This window comes from Onychomys torridus, chromosome 22, assembly GCF_903995425.1.
Source record: "Onychomys torridus chromosome 22, mOncTor1.1, whole genome shotgun sequence".
NCBI classification, from domain to species: Eukaryota; Metazoa; Chordata; class Mammalia; order Rodentia; family Cricetidae; genus Onychomys; species Onychomys torridus.
The window spans coordinates 38651017-38675122 of NC_050464.1; the positions used below are offsets into that span (position 1 = coordinate 38651017).

Here is a 24106-nt window from a genome sequence, read left to right on the forward strand (position 1 = left end):
CAGAGCAGACGCATAGAGCACCTCCTCTCTTGCCAGGTGGTACTCCTTCCCCTCATCTTCATCATCATCTTCATCATCAGAGTAATGGAAGATGGACTGATTCAGCTAAGTTTGTCATTTTGTAATACTTGAAGCCACGTTGTTGTCCCTGAAGTTGGGACTCGGTGACAAAGCTCACAGCTCCTGCCTTTTTCTTCAGCAATTGCTCACAGGGTGACCTCTGGGGCCTGTCAGCTGGCTCCTCCTGCTGGCTCCTCAGCTGGATCTGCCTGTGGCTTGTCTAGGCCAGCAACACATGTCTTCCGCTTCACATCATGGCTTCATGTCTCTCCAGCCTCCCAAGTGTGCATTCACATCCCAAACCAACAATGAAAAGTGACCTACAAACTGCCAAGGAAGTGCTTGCCTGGGCGAGAGGAGACAGCCGCATGGATGCCATTTTATACAGGCATGGGGGCCGACACCCCACAATGAGGCTCTGGTTTCAGTGTATCTCCCCAAAGTCTACATGTCAGAACTATCTTCAGATGCATGCTATCGATATTTGGAGGACAAGATCCTGAGGAGGGGCCACCAAGATGAAGAGGCTCACCAGCACATTGTGCCTCCCCATGGGATGTCCTCTGCCATGTCAGGGTGCTGGATGAGACGTCACTAGATAGAGCATCGTGCTCTCAACCCCCCAGCCTCTGGAAACCTGAGCTAAGTAAACATCTACACTTTTCCACCAGCCAGCTTGTGGAGCGACAGAGAATGTGCTTGTTATTATTAATTTAAAGATTTATTTAATTTATGTGTATGTGTGCACGTACACACGCACATATGCCACATGTATTCAGGTACACAAAGAGGCCAGAATTGGTCATCCGGGTCCCCTGGAACTGCAATTACAGGTGGTTGTATGCCGACCACTGTGCATGCTGGGAACTGAACTTACATCCTCTGCAAAAACAGTAGCATTCCTAACTGCTGAGCTGTCTAGCACCACACAGTGGGCGCTTCTGTCTGAGTGGACTGAGATGCTGCCCCCCTGGTCTGTATTCTGCACCCCAGGCTTAGAGTCACGCCTCAATGTCTGGCTTTAGAGAAACTCCCATCTTAATCGGATTCCACTTAAAAAGGGAACTTAAGCTAAGCAGGAGTTTGGAGATCAGCTGCATGTTCTTACACATATTAAAATTCTTTGCCTATATAGAATTCTTCTGTGTGCACACAAAGCCATCGGGTAAACCACAGGTGCTATGGATGCCAGACTTTGTGAAGTACTGCCAAGCCATGTGGTATGCACACCTGTTGGCCTACTGTGTGCAGGCACTGGAAGACCCAATAAGATGTTACCCCTGCCCATGAGGAGCTTATGCTCCATCCTTCACAGCCACTCTACTATGGGGACTGTAAGATATCAGCACTTTGGTGAGAACAAGACACGCCACCTGTGTTGACCCACCTTGTTGACTAGGGAGGAATTGATTTTATTGACCAGCCAAGTAAACGTCCGTCCGTAAATGGCCTTTGCCATGGCATCTCTAGCGTAAACAGAGAGCTCTACTGTCAGTGGGCATATCACCTGGAAGGAAGAGCAAGGAATGCGTTATAGACAGGACAAGCCCCGCCCCTCAATGGTCACGCTAGTCTTTGATGGTGACTGAGCAAAGAATACAAGTTAGGAGACCGGGACTCAGACACAGCCCTGCCGTCCTGGTGTTTGTGGGCTCAGCATGGTGCAGAGTCAGGAGCGCTGACCAAACATGCCAAGAACCACACCAAGGAAAGCCATGGTGCAGGCAGAGTGACAGATGCCATAAGGAGAAAGGTGAGGTTGAGGCATGTGATCGGGGAAGGGGCCGTGATTCAGGGCTCTGGGGGCTAAAGGATGAAGGGCAGGGAAGGGCATTCCAGCAGAGGGAACAGCATGTGCAAAGGCCCCGTGAAGGAGGCACCAAGTACAAGGCATGACCTGGTGTGGCAGTGTAGCAGGGAGGGGTGGGAAAGGGGGACGAGGAGTGGGAGGTGGGGATGACTAATGGGGGATGGAGGAATGGGTGTGGGGAGATAGGGCTGGGACCACAGCAAGAGCTGAACCACTCAGGGCCTGGTAGGCTGGGTTTGGGGGTTTGTTACCCACAGCGGACACCAGAGAGCTACCATCTGAGTCAGGCAGTCATGGGTGGAGGACACAGATCTCCCCAGTGCCATTTTTACCTCCTCTGTTTTGGCTTCAATCTTTCTGTGGGTGAGAGCTTCCAGGAGAACCGCCGGGCAGACCCCCAGGAGCTGCAGGAAAGAATTCGGTTGTCACTTGGTGACTACAAAGAGTCTGTGTCCTCTCCAGGTCCAGGGTCCTCCACCCTCATCACTGTGCTTTAGGGAGAAAGGGGCCTCACTGAACCAGCTATGTGCTGCACCCCTGTCATCTCAGGGGGCCCAAGACAGGATGATGCCAGCTCAGGGCCAGCCTAGGCTGTGTAATGAGATCTTGTCTCAAAAACAAAAGAAACAGAAGCAAGTTCAGTGGTCGCAGCTCCCCTAACTTTCCTAGTTGGTGCCAGCAAAAGAATGTGGTGCTGGCCACGTGGGCTGCTGTGGACACCTGGGGGCCAGCCTCCCACTCCACTTCTCTTCAGGAAAGGAAGTCACCTTGGCAATCCACTTGATTTCGTGCGTGTCCGGAATGCTGGCACAGCCTTGCTTGTCCTCCTTGAAACAAATGTTGCCCAGGTGTAGGACACTGGCAATGATCCCAAAGAGGTTCTAGATATGTAGGCAGGCAGGGGACAATGACAGAGGGGTCAGCAGCACCTCCTTGATGAATGGCATTGAGACGCCTCCTACCCTGAATCCCTGTCCAGTTCACAGAGCCAGCTGCCTCCTCCCTAGAAATGTGCTCTGGTCACTTCCGGTATTAATTATCTTAATGAGGAATGGGGACTGGAAGAGGGCCACTCTCAGCCCCCAGTTAGCCCTCAGCACAAAATATAAATGCATAAACATTTTATAAAAGCAGTTTGTCAGCCAGGTATGATGGTGCATACCTTTAATCCCAGCACTCGGGAGGCAGAGGCAGGTGGATCTCTGGGAGTTTGAGGGCAGCCTGGTCTACAAAGCCAGGATAGCCAGGGTTACTACACCAAGAAACTCTGTATACAAAAAAAACAAAACAAAACAAAACACCCTTATTAAAAATCAGTTTATAAAACAACACACTCACAGCTAGCAGGGGAATTGTATGCTTGTAATTCCAGCACTTGGGAGGCTGAGGCAGGGGGATCACTATCTCCAAGCTAGCCTGGGCTACTTAGCAAGAGCCTGTCTCAAAACAAACCAACCAATCTCACAGGTAAGCCATTCAGTTTTCAAATAGTGTGTCTCAAATATTATCATTTTATAAAACTACATTTTGGTCCTTGAAAGATGAACAGATTTATAATCAGAACAGAAAATCAAAAGACAAAATTCTATTCAGTTTACCCATGATGCAATTTGTTTCAAAACTGAAGAGTAAATAAAGAATAAATGTGCAAGCCCAGTGGATCTAAGTCAAGACGACTTAACCTGGAGGAGGGACCACATCACCTCCCTCTATACCGGAGAAACTCAAGCTGACAGGAAAGAGGCAAAATGCCCACTTTTAGTTTGACTAGGTTACGACTGATCTTTAAAATTGTTTAATACAAGAAGCAGATTTACATTCAGTAGTCTTCACTATTTATCTCAAAGTGCTTGTATTACAATATTTCTTGTGTTTTACCCTTTGCATGTTCACCTGTGGACAAGTCCATACGTGTGTGCATGGGTGTGTATGTGTGTTCATGGAACAGGTGTTAGCTCACAGGCATCATGCCCACCTTTTATTTATTTATCTAGAACTTACCATAGGAGCCAGCCTGGCTGGCCAGTGAGCCCAGAGACCCCCTTCCTCTCCCTCCTCATTGCTGGGATCACAAGTGTGTGCCATAACACGTGGCTTTCTTTTTTTAGGGGCTGAAGAGATGGCATGGTGGCTACGAGCACTTGTTGCTCTTGCAGAGGATCTGGGTTCTTTTCCCAGCACCTACATGATGTCTTACAAGTATCTGTAACTTCAGATCCAGGGGATCTCCCGCCGTCTTTTGGCCTTGGTGCGCATCAGGCATGTGTGGGATGTACCAACATACACACAGGCAAAAGACTCAAACACATAAAATACATCTTTTAAAAAAAAAAAAGATTTTTTTATTATTTAGCCCTGGGTCCACTGGAACTGGAATTATAAGTGGTTGCCAGCCACATGACATGGGTGATGTTGCAGGAGCCACAAGTGTTTTTAACTGCTGAGCCATCTCTCCAGCTCCTACACCCGGCTTTTGATCCAGGTTCTGGGGATCAAGCATTCTACCGACTGCACCATCCCCCAGCCCTATTCCAGGTCTTTACCCACTGACTGCACCATCCCCCCAGCCATATCTGGCACACGCTTATCAGTTCCTCCAGCCCTGTCTCATGCCTTCCTTTGCTGAGTCCATTGGTCCTACAGTGACCAAATCCCCAAGAACACAGGGCAGTTCCCACCCAGACAGAACCCCAGGGCCTTTACCTCAAGGTCAGCTTCCGTAAAGTCGATGACAGAAAAGGCATTGGACACAATTTTCCAGTCATTCCTGTCATTGATAGGTGACTCTCGGGCACAATGACCCTATGACACAGTTGGGTCCATTAGTGTCATTTTGTGGACAGTTGAACATGCACACACCGGTTCCTAACGTGAAGTGGTTTTCTGATCACGCAGAACCCACTTCTGTAATGTCCCAAACTGGAGAGAAGGTTTTAAACTACCTCGCAGAGGTCATTGGCTGGCGACAGCTTCTTTTCAGTTTTATTTGGCATTTTATCTTTAAAAATCCCTGTCCTGAGAAACTTCCAAAGCTAGTGGACCGTATTTTCAGGACCTGTTTTAAAACACGTTTCCTTTGTGCTAATTGGAAGGTACTTGTCTAAAAGGGACCAGCTGAAGCGCAAAGAAATAGCAGTGCTTAAATTTGGATGCTGGTCCTGATGTGCGTCGGGATGATCAGCAAAAAAACAAAACAAACGAAACCCCCTCAGTGGGGGGCTAGACGGGGGCCACGGCCCTGAAGGAGGGGAGGATGCACACTTTACAGACTGACATACAACATGTGGTGGTCGGTGGCAGAGATTCGATCAGACTTCTCAATCAGCTTTGAATGTTGCCTTTTAGATAACAGACCCGCCAATGTCACAGTTTTTATTACACGTATTTATGCACTGTGTGTGTGTGTATGTATTTGTGGGCGCACACATGCCAGGGTGTATGTGTGCAGATCAGAGACAACCCACAGGAATCGGGTCCGTTCCTCCTCCATGCCGAATCCGGGGATAGAACTCAGGTCATCAGGCTTTGAGGGAAGTGGCTTTACCCCTCAAGCCGTGTTGCTGGCCCAACAATGTGGCAATTTAAAGAGGACACAGCGTAGATGTTTTAAAAATTATTTTGTATTTGGGGTAAAAGGTGTTCCCAGTTTGCTGGCTACCTAAAGATTTATCAGCTAACAATATGTCTGTGTTGTACACAGCATTCACCAGAGAATCAGCCAGGAAAAAACTGTTTTAGAAAACAGAGTTCCTTGTCTGAGTTCTGTGTCCTCACGTTCAATCAAAAATATTCAGATAAGTTATGCTGCACTGAGCACGTGCAGACTTCTCTTGTTACTATTCCCCTAAACAGTACAGTATAACAGTGTTTACATGCCTGTGGACATGTGTTTGTTAATGCACATGGCTCCATGTCTGGGCATGGAGGTCAAAGGCCAACGCTGGGTGTCTTTCTTGATCACCCTCCATCTTATTTTTTGAGACAGAGTCTCTCACTGATCCTGGCACTCACTGATTTGATTAGTGAAGGGACACTAGCTCACTTGAACATGTGGCACTGGCAAGCCTTACCCTTCTTCCCCATTCCCTATGCCTTGCCAAAAACCATTAGATTACATCCCTAAAGCTAGCCACCAGTGTCTACTCCCTTATTTGGCTAATCCTTCCTCCTGAGGCTGACCACCAAGGTCCAGCTACCAAAGTATTGAAGTCCAGCAATCAAAAGACCCCTTTGGCTTATCTAATTAACATGGCCAATTAAAATGAAACACCTCATCCTAACGGGGTTTCCTCCTTTACCTTCATAAACCACCATTTGCCTATGGGCCACATCTGTCTCCCCTCTATCCAGAGGCAGTCCTTTGTCCGACCCCCAGCCCTCCAGGACAAATATCCCTGCCCTCCTCCCCTTCTTCCCCACCCTCTGTCTCCTCTACCATTGCATCATAGCCCATCCCAACACAGATCTCCCCTTTTTCTGTTCTTAAAAATTACACCTTCGAGGTCTGAGTCAGAAAGCAGCCACATTGACTTCTCTCCCCCGCTTAATAAAGGGTCTCTCGGTGAGAACAGGTGTTTGGGTGTGGTTTGTGCCTAATCTGGGGTCTGGTAGGAAGCCCCCACTATGCAGGAGCCCCCTTCAGTTAGCCTGGGTAGAAGTGAGTCTCAAGGGTCCCCTCTCTTGCCTCTGCCTCCTTACTTTTGACGAGAATGCCAGGGATTCAAACCCATGTCCTCATGCTTGCATGGCAAGCACTTTTCTGACTGAGCCGTCTCTCCAGCCCCCATAACTTCCTCTAGCAGTATTTGTATTGTACTCGGTCATGCAAAGGACCTGGAGACCCCTTAGCATGCACGGTAGGATGCGTAGGTCATGTGCAAACACCTTGGCATTTTACACGAGACTTGAGCATCCTTGGATGTTGCCACCCGTGAGGGGGTCCTTGAATGGATCTCCATGGAACCTGAGCAGCTGTCCTTTCCCACAGGACATCTTCTCCTGCCCCCTGCAGGCAAAGCATGTGCAGCTCTGTCCCTCTGAGTCACAGTTGGTTTAGAGCAGTGTAAACTGCTGGTCATGTCCCCGACGTTGAGGGGCACCAGGAAACGGATTAAAAAAAAACAAGACACATGCTGGCAAAGCCAGTGGGCCATATGGGTCTGATTGAGGCAGCAGGACCAAGAAAAGAAATCTATAAAAATAAAGGTAGGTGTGTCTGTCTGTCTGTGTCTGTGCGTTTCCCAGAGAGATGTGATTCTCAAAGGGAAGACAAGATGTTTGGGGAAGTGACTGAGGTTTCTGTCGCTTTACTCTTTCCAATCAGTCTCTCCTGGCCATGTACCAAAGATGACACAGATGTGTGGCTACCCTGTGAAAACCAGGTCCTTAAAAGGAAATACAAAGCAAACCCAAATCAGCCGCTGTGTTCTGAGAACCAGCTGTGGGCTTATCAACATAGGATGGTGTTAGGAAACTTCTTTCCATCTGGCTTTGCTTTTCCAAGTCATTCCTGCTCTTCTCCTAAGGGTTCTAAGCAATGCTGGTCTTCATTTTAAAGCTCTAGAAAGCTTTGTGCGTGCTCTCTCTCTCTCTCTCTCTCTCTCTCTCACACCTGCATTCAGCACGCCACCTCAGTACAAAGCCAGGCCCAGTGAGAAGGAAAGGAGAGGAAAAAAAAGCTTTGGGTGAAGAAAGGTGCTGGAGGCATCAAATGCTTCACACAGCTGGGTATCTCGGAACCCAGGCACGGGCTGCAGAAAAAGTAATGCCTCGGAGTTAAACTCTGAACAGCGCTAGCTCCCAGGCCCCCGGCCTGAGCTCTCTTCACTTTGCATGGCGCTCTCCCAGTGGAAGGTGGGGAGCTGTAGAGAGTTCTTTTCAGATTGTGGATGGCAGCAGAGGGAGATGACAGTGCCTGTCACACCTACACCAGGAACTCTCACCTTGACTACACGCCAAATCTAAGGGGAATGTGTGTGTGTGTGTGTGTGTGTGTGTGTGTGTGTGTGAGAGAGAGAGAGAGAGAGAGACAGACAGACAGACAGACAGACAGACAGACACACGCTGGCACTGAAAACCAAGGACCCTATGCATCCTCAGCAGGTACTAGACCACTGAGCTGCATCCTCAAAACATGGGAGAGGTTACATCTTAACAGCTCTGGCAGCCCCATCCCACCCTGGAAGGACCAAATTTAAATATCTGAAGGTTGACTCCAACATCTGTTTGTTCACACCAAGTTGGTGCTGAGTTTCGAACCCAGGGCCTCGTACATATGAGGCCAGTGCTCTACCCCTGGTGGTGGTCCCTCTGTTTATGAAACAGTTCAACTGAATCTCGTTTCTGCCGGGAATTTGGCACTGGTTTGCTCTCCCAAGGTGAGATGGCTGTCAGTCACAAGAGAAGACGCGTTAGCTTGCTTGTGACAGGTGTCATGCAGGAGAGTACAATCAGAACAGCAAACACCCGGACCCCCTTCCTCCCGAGGGCCACCAAAGCCAGGCATTGGTCCCTCTAACCTGTGAGAGGTATCTGTACAGCTGGGGGTCCTGCTCAAGTCCCAGGGAGGTGAGGCGCTCCACTTCACCACCCGCCAGCAGCTGGTAGAAGATGTGGAAATTCCGCTCCCCGTGGTTTTGATAGACGACGCGGGATTTTTCGATCAAATAACTGATGATATGCCCACCTACGGGGATGCCCTTCAGAACAAAAAAATGCAGGGTGATGTCTATGACAAGTCCCCTCCCACTGCAGATCTAATGAACAGTGGTTGTCTAGCTCAGGGTGGTTTTCTTCATTGGTGGGATGGGGGGAGTCTCAGTAGCAGACTGGCTTCAGCATTACTGTGTAGTCCTGAACTCCCACTTTTCCTGCCTCATCTCCCAAGTGCTAACAATGACAGGAATGCGCTGTCCTGGCCAACTTGGAAGTCTTAAAATGCAATGATTGACGTTTCCTCGGCTCCTGATTTTGCCCACTCCGAGGTCAGGAAGGTACTTTCTCTGCTTATTTTAAAGTTTAATGTTTCAGGACAGGTCCCAGCCCCACTGCCTGGGGGCCTCCCAAACAGTTCAAGCTAATCGACTGTCTCACTTATCCAAGAGGACATGATCCAGTTGGGGGCTCCTCAGCTATTGGTTCATAGTTCATGTGTTTGTTTCCACTAGTTTGGCTGATATGTAAAATTAAATTATAAAATTTAAAAAAAAGTTTAATGTTTCAGACTATGGTCCATCATGCCAGTTTTAAGGTAACTTAACATTTGTATTTATTAGTATGTGTATGTGTATGCAAGCATGCATGCACATGTACCATAGCATACATGTGGAGGTCGGGGAACAACTTTCAGGATTTCACCGTTCCCTCCTTCCACCATGTGGGTTCTGGGGAATCGAGCCTGGGCCACCAGGCTTATGTAGCAAGTGCTTGTACATACCAACTCATCTTGCCAATCCACACCGTTTAAAGGTCTTCTGAAATCATTATTAACACTTAGTGTCAATAAAAGCATCATTCATTGGAAGAATGGCGTCGTCCCTACTGAATCTCAGTGGCGATTTTAAACAGAAATTTTTTTTTTTTTTTTTTTTTTTTTTTTTTAAGCATGGCTGGAGAGACAGCAAACTTTTTGTTCTCCCAGAAGGGAGTTCAAATCCTAGCACTCTGTCAGTAGTGCTCACAACCTTCGGTAACTCCAGCTCCAGGGGACCTGACACCGTCTTCTGGCATCTGTGGGCACCCCCACACACAGAGCACATGCTCACATGCATAAACATAGGTTTTAAAAATAAATATTTTATCATTTTTGTGTATTTGTGTATGTGGCAGGAGGGCGAGGACACGTCCCCTCAGCTGGGTGCAGAGGTCAGAGAACCTCTCATCTTCAGGAGCCTGTTCTTCCCTCCTACCACGTGGGTCCTGGGGTTGAACGTGGGCTGCCATCTTGGTGATAAATGACTTTACCCTCTGAGCCATCCCCCAGCCCCACCTCACCCCCATATTAATTTTGAGGCTCCAGTGAGTTACCATAGTTCTGTGTCCTCACGGACAAGAATCGTATCTGACAATGTGAGGTGCGGATGGATGGCGAGGGACCCCCACACATGGCTGCTGGGGTTCACAAGGGAACCCATTAGAAAATGACAGATTGTACCAATGGTAGGCTCCTGTGTAGCGAGGCTGTTGTCACATGATCCAGAGTACAGCCAAGTGCTGTGGTGCACAATCCCAGCACTCAGAAGGCCGAGGCAGGAGGATAGCCATGAATTTGAGACCAGCCTAGGCTCTGTAGTAAGCTCTAGGCCTGTCTGGGCTACAGTGTAAGGCGTGACATGGTGCATTATGTATTTAATGCCTGGCTTTCCTCAGTCAACATGATACATTTGAGAAATCTATTTGCTGTAGGCAAAACTGTCCACTTAAAAAAAATTAGTGTATGTCTGTGTGTGTGTGCGCGCACGCTTGTCCAGCCCATTATTGTTTTTAATATCTTTAAGGCCAGGTGGTGGTGGCACACACCTTTAATCCCAGCACTCGGGAGGCTGCTCTACAAAGTGAGTTCCAGAACAGGCTCCAAAAGCTACACAGATAAACCCTGTCTCGAAAAACAAAACAAAACAACAACAACAGAAGTAATAATTAAGACAGTGTGGATATCAAGAGGAAAGGAAACAGCTACTATCAAGCATGGAGAACAGAGACCCTACAAATTCTTGTCCCAAAATCACCACTATGGGACCAGTGAGATGGCTCCATAGATGGCCAGCAAATAGCGTTACCTGTCACTAGGCAAGATGGTCTGTGTTCAATTCCCAGAACCCACACGGTAGGAGGAGAGAACCAGCTCCTGCAAGCCGTCCTCTGACCTCCACACTCACATGGTGGTACGTGTGTCCCCTGCCTTGAGAACCAGCTGCATGCAGCTGTGATCGCAGGAGCTAGCACCCTGGCAACCCTTGGACTGTTGGATCTTGTTGGCCAACTTCTGGCTGCTAACGCCCCACAGACAGATATATATGCAAAATGCACTGAGCTGACATTTTCAGTGGATATGTTCAACTTGGATTTAAAAAAAAAAAGTCTGCAACCACACAGAGCCAGGAGATATCTTTCCAAGTCTACGTACATGCTACCACAGCAGCTCATGGACCAACTTCTGGGAGGCCCTGAGGTAGCCAGACTAAATGGCTACTCTGTAACCCCAGACACCTGCTGCCCCCAGCCTGTCACTTTGCCACTTGGAATATATGTCTGTAAGGAGAGGATGTACTTACATGCAACAGACACTTTAATTGTGTGTGTAGCACCAACTCATTCATTCATTCATTTTTTTCTTTCATTCATTCATTTATTCACATACTGCTCACGGCTACCTTCATGCTACAACACACGGCATTTTGATTGAGGCTGTCTGGCTCACAGAGTGGAAGACATTCCCTACCCTGCCCTATCTGAGAAGGTTGCATGTCCCTTCATGCAGACCCCACACCTGCATAATGTCTTGTTTACTTTGCATTTGTTTTATTTAAAAAAAAAAAATGGCAGCCTGTCTGTCCCCAGAGCCCACCTGTGTGACACCAAGTGTGATATGTCTGTGCCACCTCACTGTGACACCCCATGTCAGCCATTCCTCTGTGGGTGGACAAGGAGCCCTCTCCATGCTGGCCACCGCACCCAGTCTTCCGTCATTGTGAGCAGGGCTGTTGGGGACATGTTTATGAATCGGTGGGACACCTCAACAAGTGCCCATACTTCACACTGTAGCCCCAGACTGGCCTCGAGTTCATGGCTATCCTCCTGCCTCAGCCTCCTGAGTGCTGGGATTGTGCACCACAGCACTTGGCTGTACTCTGGATCATGTGACAACAGCCTCGCTACACAGGAGCCTACCATTGGTACAATCTGTCATTTTCTAATGGGCTCACCTGTGAACCCAGCAGCCGCGTGTGGGGGCTCCTCGCCATCCATGTGTCTGCCCACACCCCACATTGTCCGATAGGATTCTTGTCCACAAAGACGAAGAACCATGGTAACTCACTGGGGTGCTATCATGGAGGGAGTGAGGTGGGGCTGGAGAGATGGCTCGGAGGTAAAGTGTTTGCTCTACAGTGCAAGGGCCTGACTGGGTCCTCAGCGTGTGTCTACAATCTCAGTGTTCTTACAGCGAGGTGGGGAGTAGAGACTCCAAGAAGCTCACAGGCCAGCTAGCCTGACATGCAGTGGTGGGACAAGAGACCTTGTCTCCAACAAGGCAGAGGGCGGGGACACTGAAAATGTCCTTTGACCTCCACATGGGTGCCACGCTACATGTTCATGAATGCACCTGCAGCATGCATGCATGCATGCATACACACACACACACACACACACACACACACACACTCAGAGAGAGAGAGAGCGCTAAAAGTTATCCTTACCCTGAATTTTCCCACTGCCCTTTCCCCGAAAGTTACCCTGGCAGAGGGTCCCCAGGAACCCATACAGGAACTGCTACATACCTGGAAGTCAAACTGTATGTCCATATATTTCCCAAATCTGCTGGAGTTGTCGTTCCGGGGTGTCTTGGCATTTCCGAAAGCCTTTGAATACAAATGTCACACAGTGTCACTTCGGCTCACTATGTTTGGCAAGTCCCTGCCCCCAACCGACATGCTCGTTATGAAAACAGAGGGCGCTGAGTGGGGCTAAAGAGGGAACCACACTTGATCTTCTAAAAGAAATAGTCATTAGCTACAAAGGATCCAATTCTCATGCTGTATTTGGACACAGGGAATCTCTGAGGAGATCTATTAGAGATCACTGAGGACCCTCTGTGCGGCTTCGCGGGCTCGGCTGGCAGCCTGTCACCACACCCTTCTCACACCCAAGGGCCAGTTGCAAACCCCTTTAGGGGGGCATCTCTCACAGATGGGGCAGCCGCAGGGGGACAGTGACTTGTCCTGCATCAGCCTGTGACAGTCCTGCAGGTCGGTGCATCGTCATGGTGTAAATGACAACCCAGATGATTTCAATTAGAGGGAAATACTAGTCACATCAGCTTTTGTCATGTGTCCCACCAAACCTTCAAGGCCTCTGGAGACTCCAGGACCCTGAGCAGACACATTCCTCAGCTGGGAAGATGGGCTCTGGGTCAGAGGGCTTTGCGGAGGCCTGCTGGATTACATCCAAGCCTGCAGGCTTCGCTTCAAGGTCATGTCCCACATTGTGACAAGGTCATGTCCCACACTGTGACAGTGCCTGTCAAGCCCCTTTTCTCAGTAGTCACATGCCTATTTTTCCTGCTCTACCCAGGCAGAGGACTCCTTTTCCTGGGAGGCCCCCTCAAAGTCCCCTTGGGGGCCCTGAAGGTCACTCACCTCCAGGATTGGGATAGAAAGCAGCAGCCTGTCCCGGGCTATTTGGAGCGACTCAGTCATCGGGCAGGTCACTGCGAAGTACTGGAGGATCTTCTTGGAGGCCTCTGTCTTCCCAGCCCCGCTCTCTCCAGAGATGAGGATGAAGTGATTGTTCAGCTCTGAGCACATCATGCGGTAGGCATTGTCGGCGATGGCGTAGCTACAAGAGGAGTGGACGGAAGCACACTGGTTCTTGATGCTGCGGGGTCGCCCTGGCTCTAACACACGACTGGGCAGAAAGACCGACTATCCTCCCTCTAGGGAGCCACAGTCAGACTGTGCCATCTCAGAAACATCTCTGCCAGGATCCCCTGAGTGACCCAGCACAGAGAGGACCAGATAACAAACTTCTGTAACACAGGAGTTAAAGGCAAGGGATACAGTTTCAAAATCTAGCCACGTGATACAGAATCTAGAATCACCTAGAGGTGGGTGGGTCTGTGGGAGACTGAGGGGAGAAGATCCGCCCACCACGGGCACCACGCCTGGGATCTTGGACTGTGTGACTAGGGGCAGAGAACTGAGCAGTAGTGTGCGTTCAGCGCTCTCTACTTCCTGATTGCAGATTTGGTGTGACCAGCTGCCTCCTGCTCCTGCCCCCTTAGCGCCCCGCCATGACAGACTCTGCCCTTCAACCGAGAGGCAGAATCGACCCTTTCTCCCCAAAGCTGCCTTTGTTCACAACAGCAACAGAAGAGAAGCTGAGGCAGCCTAATTAATTTGATTCTAGAGACTGAATCAAACACATCGTCTACCATAAAGCACACATTGAGCCCCACCGAGTTTATTTATTTTTTTTATCCATTTCCATTTCTTTTAAGAGTAAACCAGATGCTAAATCACATCCCTGTGAGACATTCTGCTATTTAATGCTCTTGTCTGAGTATTAAATAACTCCATAAATACAATAAAATACTGTCTTCTCTTTTCTCAACGCTTGTGGTGCAGGAAAACCAAAGATTCAAAACTCTGATACCGTCAGCCCTCGAGGTTAAATGACCATGAGCATTTTATTCCTGGAATCGGAAACCAAACTTGAAGCTCTCCTGAGAGCTGGTGAGCTGGGGCCTCAGTGGAGGAATCATTGATGGTGCTGCTGAGGAAAAAAATCTACAGATGTTTTAGGAGGAGGTTTTAGCCTCTAGGACACACCAGGGGAGAACTAGCCTGGAGGTCAGCAGCAGAGGAAAGCAGTTGACAGTGTGCAGACCAGGCGAGAAATCACTCAGGCCCAGACCAAAGCGGTTCTTAGCTGCAGTAACACCAGACACCAGCAGGTGGCACCATAGCAGCCACATCCCAAAGAAGATGACTCCAGTCACCCAGGTCTGAGGGTCCACAAAGATCCCTCCTCCTGTCCATTTAGGCTGAGATGCTCAAGTGACCTGCTAACGTTTTCTACTTCTTTGACATGAAACAGTGCGGGACCTGAGGGACATCCATCATGGAGGCGGGAGGATGGATGGACGGGTGGACAGACGGACAGACAGATGGGAGGATGTGAAGAAGGAAGCCATAGGCAAAAATACACAATGAGGAAAAAAGAAAAGGAAACTGGGCCCAGATGTGACCCTAGGGAACTACTTACACATGTGGTGGGAGTTCAAAGAAATTAACCCCTTGGTAAAGTTCCATCTGGCTGGCGGTGTAGATTCCCAGCTCCTGGTATGGATTCACAGACACGAGCAGTGTCCCAATATATGTCTGAAGGAAGGGACCACACCCTATGTGAGGAATCCTGTGTACAAACAGAGCCGCACACTCCAACCCCCACGCACTGACTCCCCATTGACAATGTAATCCAACAGGCGTGTGCTCTGCTGACCCAGAGCTTGTGTGTGGAGGGCTGAGAGCAGACAAGCAGCCCAGACTCAGGACAGCATCAATCAATCAGTCGTTCAGAGGTGTGCAGAAGGCAATGCACAGGGAGGCTGCATTAGCTAGCGGGCTTCCAGAAGATTCCACTGAGGAGTGGATATCTGTGTAGAAGCTTGGAGGACAAAGAGCTAGTCATGACCAGGAAAGATGCTTCAGGATGATGGGTCCAGACAGCAGGGCTGACTGCACTCAGCCAGTGCAGCTAAAGCCTGTGGGTGTGGGGAGCTGGGAGAAGGGGAAAGAGATTGTCACGGAGAAGGCCTGAGCACTGCAGGAACTGGAACTCTGTTCTAAACACAATGGGTGGCGAAGACATGCTCTCCCCTAATGAAAGGAAGACCAGCCTACTACTCTCTTATAGGTAGATGCCCCTGAGTGGACGCCTGGACCCAATGAATGCTTTGCAGACGTCTCCCTGAGCACGGGCTGGACATGCAGGGCAAGCCTGCCTACCCACACTCCAAAGCCCCACGTAAGCCTCACACCACCAGCACTTCTTCAGACTTGGGCTGTTGGCTCTGCTCAGATTCAGACCGTCCCAAGTGCTCACGTTTGTGATCTAACCACTGACCGAAGGCCCCTTGGAATGCAGCCATACATGAATGAGCTGCTCTAAGGTCTCAATGCCAATACAGAAATATTTGGGTTCCTTTGAAAATATGTGGGGCACCTTCAGATTCTGAACTTGAGGTTTCCCACCACAGAGGGGCAGGCATCTACATCAGACACACTCAAATCATTGCGGATGACTTTTCTAACCACCAGGACAAAAGTCAACTGGAGACCCGAAGAGAAAAGAGTATTTTGATACAAATTGTCCGCTACTTTAATCAATGTAATCGGTGGCCTTGAGGGTAGAAAGTTGCCCCTGAAGTTCACCCACTGAAACCGGCAGCTTTTGGTCTGGCCCTGATGTCATTATAAATACCATGACATTTACACTTTGCTTATATAGAAAGTTTGTTTCCATTTTTACAATTAAGGATGAGCATTCTGAACCTCGGGTTAAAACATACAATTTAAGAAATATCTAGTAACTTTGGTTTCAACACACTGAATTATAATATATATGAAATACTATATATACTGTATATACACACACTTTATAGTACACACACACTATAGGTTGTTTCTGCTGGAGATCCAGCCCAGGTTCCTGAGCATGCCAGGCAGAACAGGACCTGTCTAAGTTGGGTTTGGGGAAAAAGCTGTTTCCTTGGTCCGTGGAGACCTCGTACAGTGCAAAAGGTGATCTCTTAGGTTCCCTGCCTGGCATCTATTCCCCACTTGTTGCAGAAGATTCCAGAAGCGTCAAGGATGCTGGGACTTTACCCCTCACCCCCAGAGTGGGCTTGTAAAGCAGCCTGACCAATCCAATCCCCGTCCCTCTCTCCGGGGATTGGTTGAAAGGCAGGCACTTGACCCAAGATGAGCCAATCAGAGTCAGCATCTCTCTGGACCATCTGCTGGAGATGTCTCCAGAGAGACACCACTCCCTTCCAGGGAAGCAACGCCAAGCTGAGGCTCGGGCTGTCACCCTGCGGCTCAGCCCAGAGAAGTTGCGTCAGGAGGATTCAGCAGCAGGGAAGGCAGAGCAGAGGAGTGGCTGCCGGAAACCCTAGTCTGTTTCTGTTGTCAATTGGTGGAGGTCGGTGTAAGTGACTCCTGCCTCCCCGGCTGTGTGGAGTGCGCCCCCTGCAGGCCCCTAGTGATGAGGTCATTCAAGGTCCTCCAGGCTATGCACAGGGAGGGGCCGACGGTGCAGGCAGCTGCTTACGTACATAGATGAGGTTCTCTCTGAAACGCTTGCGAAGATTCTCCAGGAAGGCCGATTCGCTGGTGTAGGCGTCCAACAGCACGAAGTCCTGCACTCCGACCTTGTCGCGGGCGGTGAGCGTCCCCTCCATGTGCAGGCGGATGTGTCTCTTCCTCACTTCTTCTTTCTGTGGGGAACAGGACATTCCTCAGCAGGCCACTCACCGGGAGTCTGGTGCCTGGCACGAAACATGCTAAACCCTGGGGCAGCAATGGGCTGAGGTGACGGTGGCTGAGACATTCTGAGCATATATCTCCACCCGTGTTTTTACCGCGCTTTTCCATGCTTAGGTATGTTTGGATTCACATATACTCACCATTGTGTCAAAATTGGCCACAACATTCAGTAAGATAGCACCCTATTTGGGTGTGGAGCCAATGTGTGTGCAGAAGTGTGTATATATGTAGGGATCACAGGCTATGCCTACATGTAGTCCAGGCCTGCAGTAGGTTACCATGTATCAGTCTATAATGTTCTTATAGTAACAAAACTGACTAATGGTGTATTTCTCAGAACATATCCACCATTAAGCACATGACATATGCATGTGTATGTATTTGTGTGTGTGTGTGTGTGTGTGTGTGTGTGTGTGTGTGTGTGTGTAAACAGCAATCGCAGCTGACAGAAACCCAGCACCTGTTTGTGCAATGCTATTCTAAAGACTTGGCTTGTGGTGGCCTATTAAACCTGAGTCTGTTTTTCTGCTGAGGTCAGTAAGGAAACTGAGGGATGTTATGAGCCACAGCTAAGATCTGCTAACAGGCAGAACTGGGGGCATGAAAGCAGCCTAGGAGCCGAGGAGATGTTTCAGTTGGTAAAATGCTCACCGTGCAACCATGAGCACCTGAATGTGAGCCCCAGAACTCATGCAGAAAAGCTGAGCATGATAGCACATACATACACAGTCCTGCACTTGGGAGGTGGCGACAGGCAGATTCCCGGGGCTTGCTGGCCAGACAGCATGAGTTCCAGAACATGAGAAATTCCATTTCAAAAGACAGTTAATGGACAACCCAAAGTGGATGGCTCCCGAGGAAGGACACAGGTTGTCCTCTGACCTCCAAATGCAAATGCACACACGTGCATACCCATGCACCCACACCCACTCATGCACATACCTAACAGATAAATTGCAATGAAAGCAGCCTGACCCAGACCTTGCTTCCTGTTCTTCCTTGTTCCTGAGAGTTAACTGTCTCAATTCACCTTGGGATTCCCAGGACTGAGATGGGTCAGTCTCTCAGTCTGCTTCCTGTTGCCGAGATGAAACACTGACCAAAGGCAACTTGAGGAGCAAAAGGGTTGACTTGGCTTACAGGTTATATAGTCCATTGCTGAGGGAAGTCAAGGCAGGAACCTAGAGGCTGTAACTGAAGCGGAGGCCGGGGAGGAGCACTACTCACTGGCTTGCTCAGGTCCTTATGCAGCCCTGTAGTGGGAGCTGTGGGAGCCATGCCCTGAAGCAACACCCCAATGAGACAACTGTAGCTGTTACACCTGCCTGTGACCTTGAGGTACTGGCCTCTCGGGCGTGGTCACCAGGGACCTTTAAGGCCTGGGATGCATGTACGCTGGCCCCTCGTGGCTACCTCGTGGTTCTGGATGCTGTTCAGTGTGGGACATAGTTCGGCTTTCTTGGACCCTACAATAAATCTCCTGTGGTTGTGAGTTTATCTCCAAATAAATTCCTTTGATTGTTAAATGGACTCCGTGGATTTATCCCATCACAGCCCAGACCCACTTGCCCAGGGAGATCACTGTCTACGGTGGACTGGACCCCCTGCCCCTCCTGCATCAGTTAACACGAATCAAAAACTGCCTCACAGATTTGTCCTCCAGCCGGCTTGATGGAGACAATCCCTTAACTGAAGTGTGTCAAGCTGACATTAGAGAGTATTCTTTTTGTTTTGTTTTGTTTTTTTGAGACAGGGTTTCTCTGTAGCTTTGGAGGCTGTCCTGGATCTCGCTCTGTAGACCAGGCTGGCCTGGAACTCGCAGAGATCCGCCTGTCTCTGCCTCCCGAGTGCTGGGATTACAGGCGTGCGCCACCACTGCCCGGCTTAGAGAGAATTCTTATCACAGTGGGTTCCTCATGAGGAACAGACTTGGAGTGTCTCTCCCCAGTGCTGGACTTCAGACGTGGGACTTCACTGGGCTGACACAGCCAGAGCTGGCCTGTCGTCACTAGGCAGTGGACCCAAAGCATCACCCAGGGGGAGGCTGCTGGAATCAACTCTGGAAGGCCCAGGCACAGAGTATGGAGGGCTATGTGCACCAGGTGTGGGCACCCCTGCAGGTTCCAGCCTTGGCATGTGAACCACGTATCAGAAGACTGGGACAGCATGGTCCACAAGGGATTATGTCACAGTCAGAGCACATCTTGCTTGTATACCACCATACAGCCAGAAATCAAAGACGACTCAGAACTGGACAAGGAAGAGACGCTCCTGAGCATTCCAACATGCCTCCATCGCCCCCTAGTGGCAACAGGGTTAACATCGTGTTCACTTCAAGGAGAAAGATTTCATGACTTCAGAGCAGGTGGGAGGGCGAAGGTGGATCTGGGAGGCAGTAAACACACACTGGAAGAGACAGGTCAGGATCCTCGAACAGCCTTGAAGAAAACTCATGAGGAAAAATAAAGGAAGGGGAGTCACACAGTCACCCTGAGGTGACTGACCCCAATCACGGGCTGGAGACGGCTCCCGCTGCCATCCATGTTGGGCAGCTCACTAGCGCCTCTTCTGGCTTCCACGGCACCTAGCGCACAGGTGCACAGACACACAATAGAAATTAATTTTTAAAGAGTTTGAGGTTTTTGTTTGATTGTTTGTTGTTGTTGTTTGTACCAGAACATTTCAGGGGAGAAATGAAAAATCATTTCAAGAGATGGGGCAGTAATCACTAGCTATCCACAAGTCCAGCTCTACAACCTAACCCTCCCCTTATACCATGTGTATACACAGAGATATCCACACTATACACATGTAGTGTGTAGCCAAACATGCAATCTCTAGATTGAGGTGCTCTTAGATCTACGTGTGACTGTAAAATCAATAAAACTATGAAAAACAAATAAGAATATTTTCCAAACAGAGGAAGGTGGAAAGTGTTCTCAGAGGAGACACGGAGACACAATGGTCAGAGAGAAAGAGGGAGGCTGGACTCCAGCAAGGAAGCTTCTCAGAACTAAGGAAGTATTAAAAACTACAGCTACAAAGGATCTGCACCTGGGATAGCAGCTCTCTTCTGTTCAGAGCCTGAGCAAGCAAATAGCCAGCACCCAGCTAACACTCAGGCATGGCTGCCTGTGCCCATGGGCACAGAGACAGGGAGATGCCAGGAGCTCACAAACAAGTGAGCCCAGCTGAAATGGCTAGTCTCTGGTTCATCGAGAAACCCTGCCTCAAGGTGAGGCAGCAAGTATAGGGAATAGAGTAGCAATCCAGGACTCTACCTGGCTTGGGCTATGCTCACACCTCTCTCCTAATGAAGCATTTGGCAGCCTGGGACCCTGATCTGCACATGCTATGCACACAGACCTATTTCTGAACAATGTACCAACAGCCTTTTAGCAAACTAGGAACCCCTAGCCACACCCCAAGCATCAAACTGTGGGCACAGATACTCTCCACTCTGAACAACGGGACACATCTCTCCTAAGAGCCACTGAGCGTAGGTTCTATTTCATCATACCCAGTTATGTCTGGTGTGAGAGCAGAGGACACCAATCCCTCCTGAAGTGGCTTGGGCACACGTGCAGTGAGGCAAGTTGTGTCCTCTGAGTGAACATTAGGGAGAATCCCCTATTAATGTCATCCTCACAATTGGATGTGTGTATAATTAAAATTGGATGCATTATTTAAAGGGACATGCACAGTGAGCAAAGGACTTCCTAATCCAAGCCTGTCGCCAAGCCTGATGATCTGAGTTTGATCCCTGGGCCCCACATAGTAAAAAAGAAGCAAATCCCACAAGTTGTTCCTTGGTTTACACACACACACACACTATAACAATTTAAAGTAGAGAATTATGCTGTCCTAAAAACCAAACTCATTCCTTTGAAAGAAGCGGTAAGCAATCCCCTGAGAGTCCAAGTACCCCCATTCCTGTGGCCTGTTGTCAATTGTTTTGTTTTGTTTTTTGTTTTTGTTTTTGTTTTGAGACAGGGTCTCTCTATGTTGTCCTGGCTGGCCTGGAACTCACTCTGTAGACCAGGCTGGCATCGAACTCACAGAGATCTGCCTCCTCTGCCTCGAGAGTGCTGGGTTAAAATCATGTGCCACCATGCCTAGCCTAACATTGATATCAACAGTATATTTTCTTTATGAGCTGTTGTAGCTCTTTTCTTTGAATATTTGGGGCTTTATTTCATTTCTTTGAATAAAAGGCCAAGAACTCAGAAACATCTGGCCTGGATACAAATACAAGCAGTGAAGCGGGGCGCCATAGGGGAAGACACCTCATACTCTCCTCTAGTCTCTATGGATGCATGCGCATGTGTCCAGGTGTGCATGCGCACGCGCGCGCGCACACACACACACACACACACACACACACACAGAAGAGAGAGAGAGAGAGAGAGAGAGAGAGAGAGAGAGAGAGAGAGAGTTCAATAATAAAAAAATCAAAACTTAGGCAAAAGACTTGAAAGGACCTTATTACAAAGGAAAATAGATGAATGCTCACTCAACACAGTGCTCAAGGCCATTGGTTATCACGGAAATGCAATGAAAAAACCCATGAAGACTTCACCAGAAGAGGTCAGGTGCCCCACACCACCAAATGTGACTGAGCTCCATGTCCCTTGCCGGCAGGAAAGGAAGTCTGGCAGTTTCTAATGAAGTCAGCCACATCTCTAGGCTTTGATCAACACTTCCACCCTAAGTATTTACACAAGAGCAATGTAAACTCAGGTCCACAAAAGACTGAAACACCAAGTCCAGCCCACGGACAGCTTCATTCAGAATGGCCTGGAACTGGAAGCCGTCCAAAGACCCATCAACTGGAGAATGGATGTGGCCCATCCACACTGAAGACCAAACATAGCAATAAAAGCAAAGTAAAGGGTTCGAGAGAGCGTGGAAGACCCTCCCAGACATTGTGAAAGAACCCAGATACAAAAGAGCATGCACCATGCGATTGTATTTGTGTGACTGTCTGGGGCAGGCAGAGCTAATCTACGGCGGACACCCGGAACAATTGTCGCCTGGTGGGGGCTGCCGGGGGAAGGACATTTGCACCGTAGTGGAAACTTTCTGTACTCAATAGAGCTGTGAGTCAGCAAACTGCAGACACATCACTACTAACATGTGTGGCTTTCAGCCTGGGTGTGCCTGATCAATTCTTACTAGAAGGAACCATAAAAATCATGGAGCTGGGTAGAGAGAGGTGGAGGTGCACACGAAAATACCATGGCAAGATGGAGCTGAGATAGCATGCTATTCTGTTTGCTTAGCACGCGTTATTTAAAACTTTCTATAGGGGGAAAAAAGTTTTTAAAACAATGTCCAGCAGATGTCTCCCTACACTAGCCCACTGGAGCCAGAAAACCCAAACCCTCCCTGCTGTCTTTTATAATTGGTCAACTGAAATCAAGACCCACACAAGACCGGATGGGTACCGGAGTGGAACTCATGTCCTCTGGAAGAGCAGCAAGTGCTCTGAACTGTGCAGCCATCTCTCCAGCCCTAGCTGGACACTTCCTAGGAAGAGAAACGTCCCTTTTCAGGATGCAGCTGCCATACCATGCAGAAAGGGAAGGTAGGCAGGCGCCTGCATGGTGAGCCTACATCATGGCAGCCCAGAGAGGACAATAAGCTTATTACAGGTTTATGGGCATTTGTTGCCTTTCACCTCTGTCAACCATCTTCACTGGTACTCAAGGAAGCACAGCTTTTACTCTTGGGAATCCACTATGTGGGTTCTGGAATCCTCCTTCAGCAGCTTCACTGCTTGCTAAGAAGCCAAGATGGGGGCTGTTAGAGATGGCTGAGTGGTTAAGAGTACTCACTGCTCTTGCAGAGGACCCAGGTTCAGGTCCCAGCACCCACATAGTGGTTCGCGACCATCCTGAAGTTCAGGTCCAGGGGATGTGATGCCTTCTTCGACTTCCAGGCACACATGTGATGCATACACACACATGAAGGCAAAATGCTCATCATGTACAACACAAAATAGAAAAGGAAGAAAGACAAAAGAAGATGATGACCAAAAGAGGGGGAGGAGGAGGAGGAGGAAGAGGAAGGAGAGAAATAATTAAGATGTCCCAGGCTTATTTTACTTCACTTGCAGATCTTCATTCTGGTTTCTCATTGGGAAGACAGGTGGATGCTGTGGACGCTAAAGCCCCGCCCACATGTGCGCGCACGCTGCTGCGGTCCCACTGAGTCGTTCCTGAAGCTCTTTCCTTGTTCTGTCTTGAAACTCCTCCCCTGTCTCCCTCATTTAAATGCTAGTTCAGTGACCTGAGAAATTTTTCACAGCCTTCGTCCCATGCTATAGACATGTAAAAACAATATCAACACTGTCATCAACGCAATCACTGAACAATTGGGTGTCTTAAGGGATCTTTGAAATTTATTCTTTGCACACACACACACACACACACACACACACACACACACCAGAGTGTATTGTGATCATATTACCTCCAACTCCCCCCCACACCTCTTTTTACCGCCATATCCTATTTTTATAATACACTGAGGCTTCTTTTTTTGAAACAGGGTCTCAAAGTGTAACTAAAGCTGATCCTAAACTTTCAATCCCCCTGCCTCTACCTCCTGAAGGCTTAGCATACCAAGCATGCACAACTGTGCCAGCACCAGTTTGGATTTTGTAAGCTTTTAAAACATGTTATTTTATGTGCATGAGTGATTTGTCTGCATGTGGGTCTGTGCACCACGTGTGTCAGAAGAGGGCATTGAATTCCCTGGAACTGGAGTTACAGGTGGCTGTGAGCTGCTATGTGGATGCTAGGAATTGAAACCAGGTCCTCTGCAAGAGCAGACAGTGCTCTTAAATACTGAGCCATCTCTCTGGGCCCAACACTTTGATTTTAATGAGACCTTTGTTCTCCAGACATACCTCATCAGGTAGAACACAGTTCAGTGTTTTAATTTCCCTTGAGATTATTGATCTCTGTGG

At 48.9% G+C, this 24106-nt stretch overlaps 1 protein-coding gene across 1 annotated transcript in view; it reads right to left on the reverse strand.

Moving 5' to 3' along the window:
- Positions 1-17054, reverse strand: part of Myo1h (myosin IH) — a 44313-nt gene extending 27259 nt beyond the window's left edge. The window contains exons 1-9 of the mRNA XM_036172337.1: positions 16923-17054; positions 14852-14967; positions 13225-13423; positions 12367-12447; positions 8389-8568; positions 4574-4672; positions 2638-2751; positions 2203-2274; positions 1448-1567 (exon numbers count right to left, since the gene is read on the reverse strand). Of these exons, the coding sequence (XP_036028230.1) occupies positions 1448-1567; positions 2203-2274; positions 2638-2751; positions 4574-4672; positions 8389-8568; positions 12367-12447; positions 13225-13423; positions 14852-14967; positions 16923-17048 (1107 nt within the window). The 5' untranslated portion in view covers positions 17049-17054. The remainder of the gene's footprint in view (positions 1-1447; positions 1568-2202; positions 2275-2637; positions 2752-4573; positions 4673-8388; positions 8569-12366; positions 12448-13224; positions 13424-14851; positions 14968-16922) is intronic.
- Between the last annotated feature and the right edge of the window lie 7052 nt (positions 17055-24106).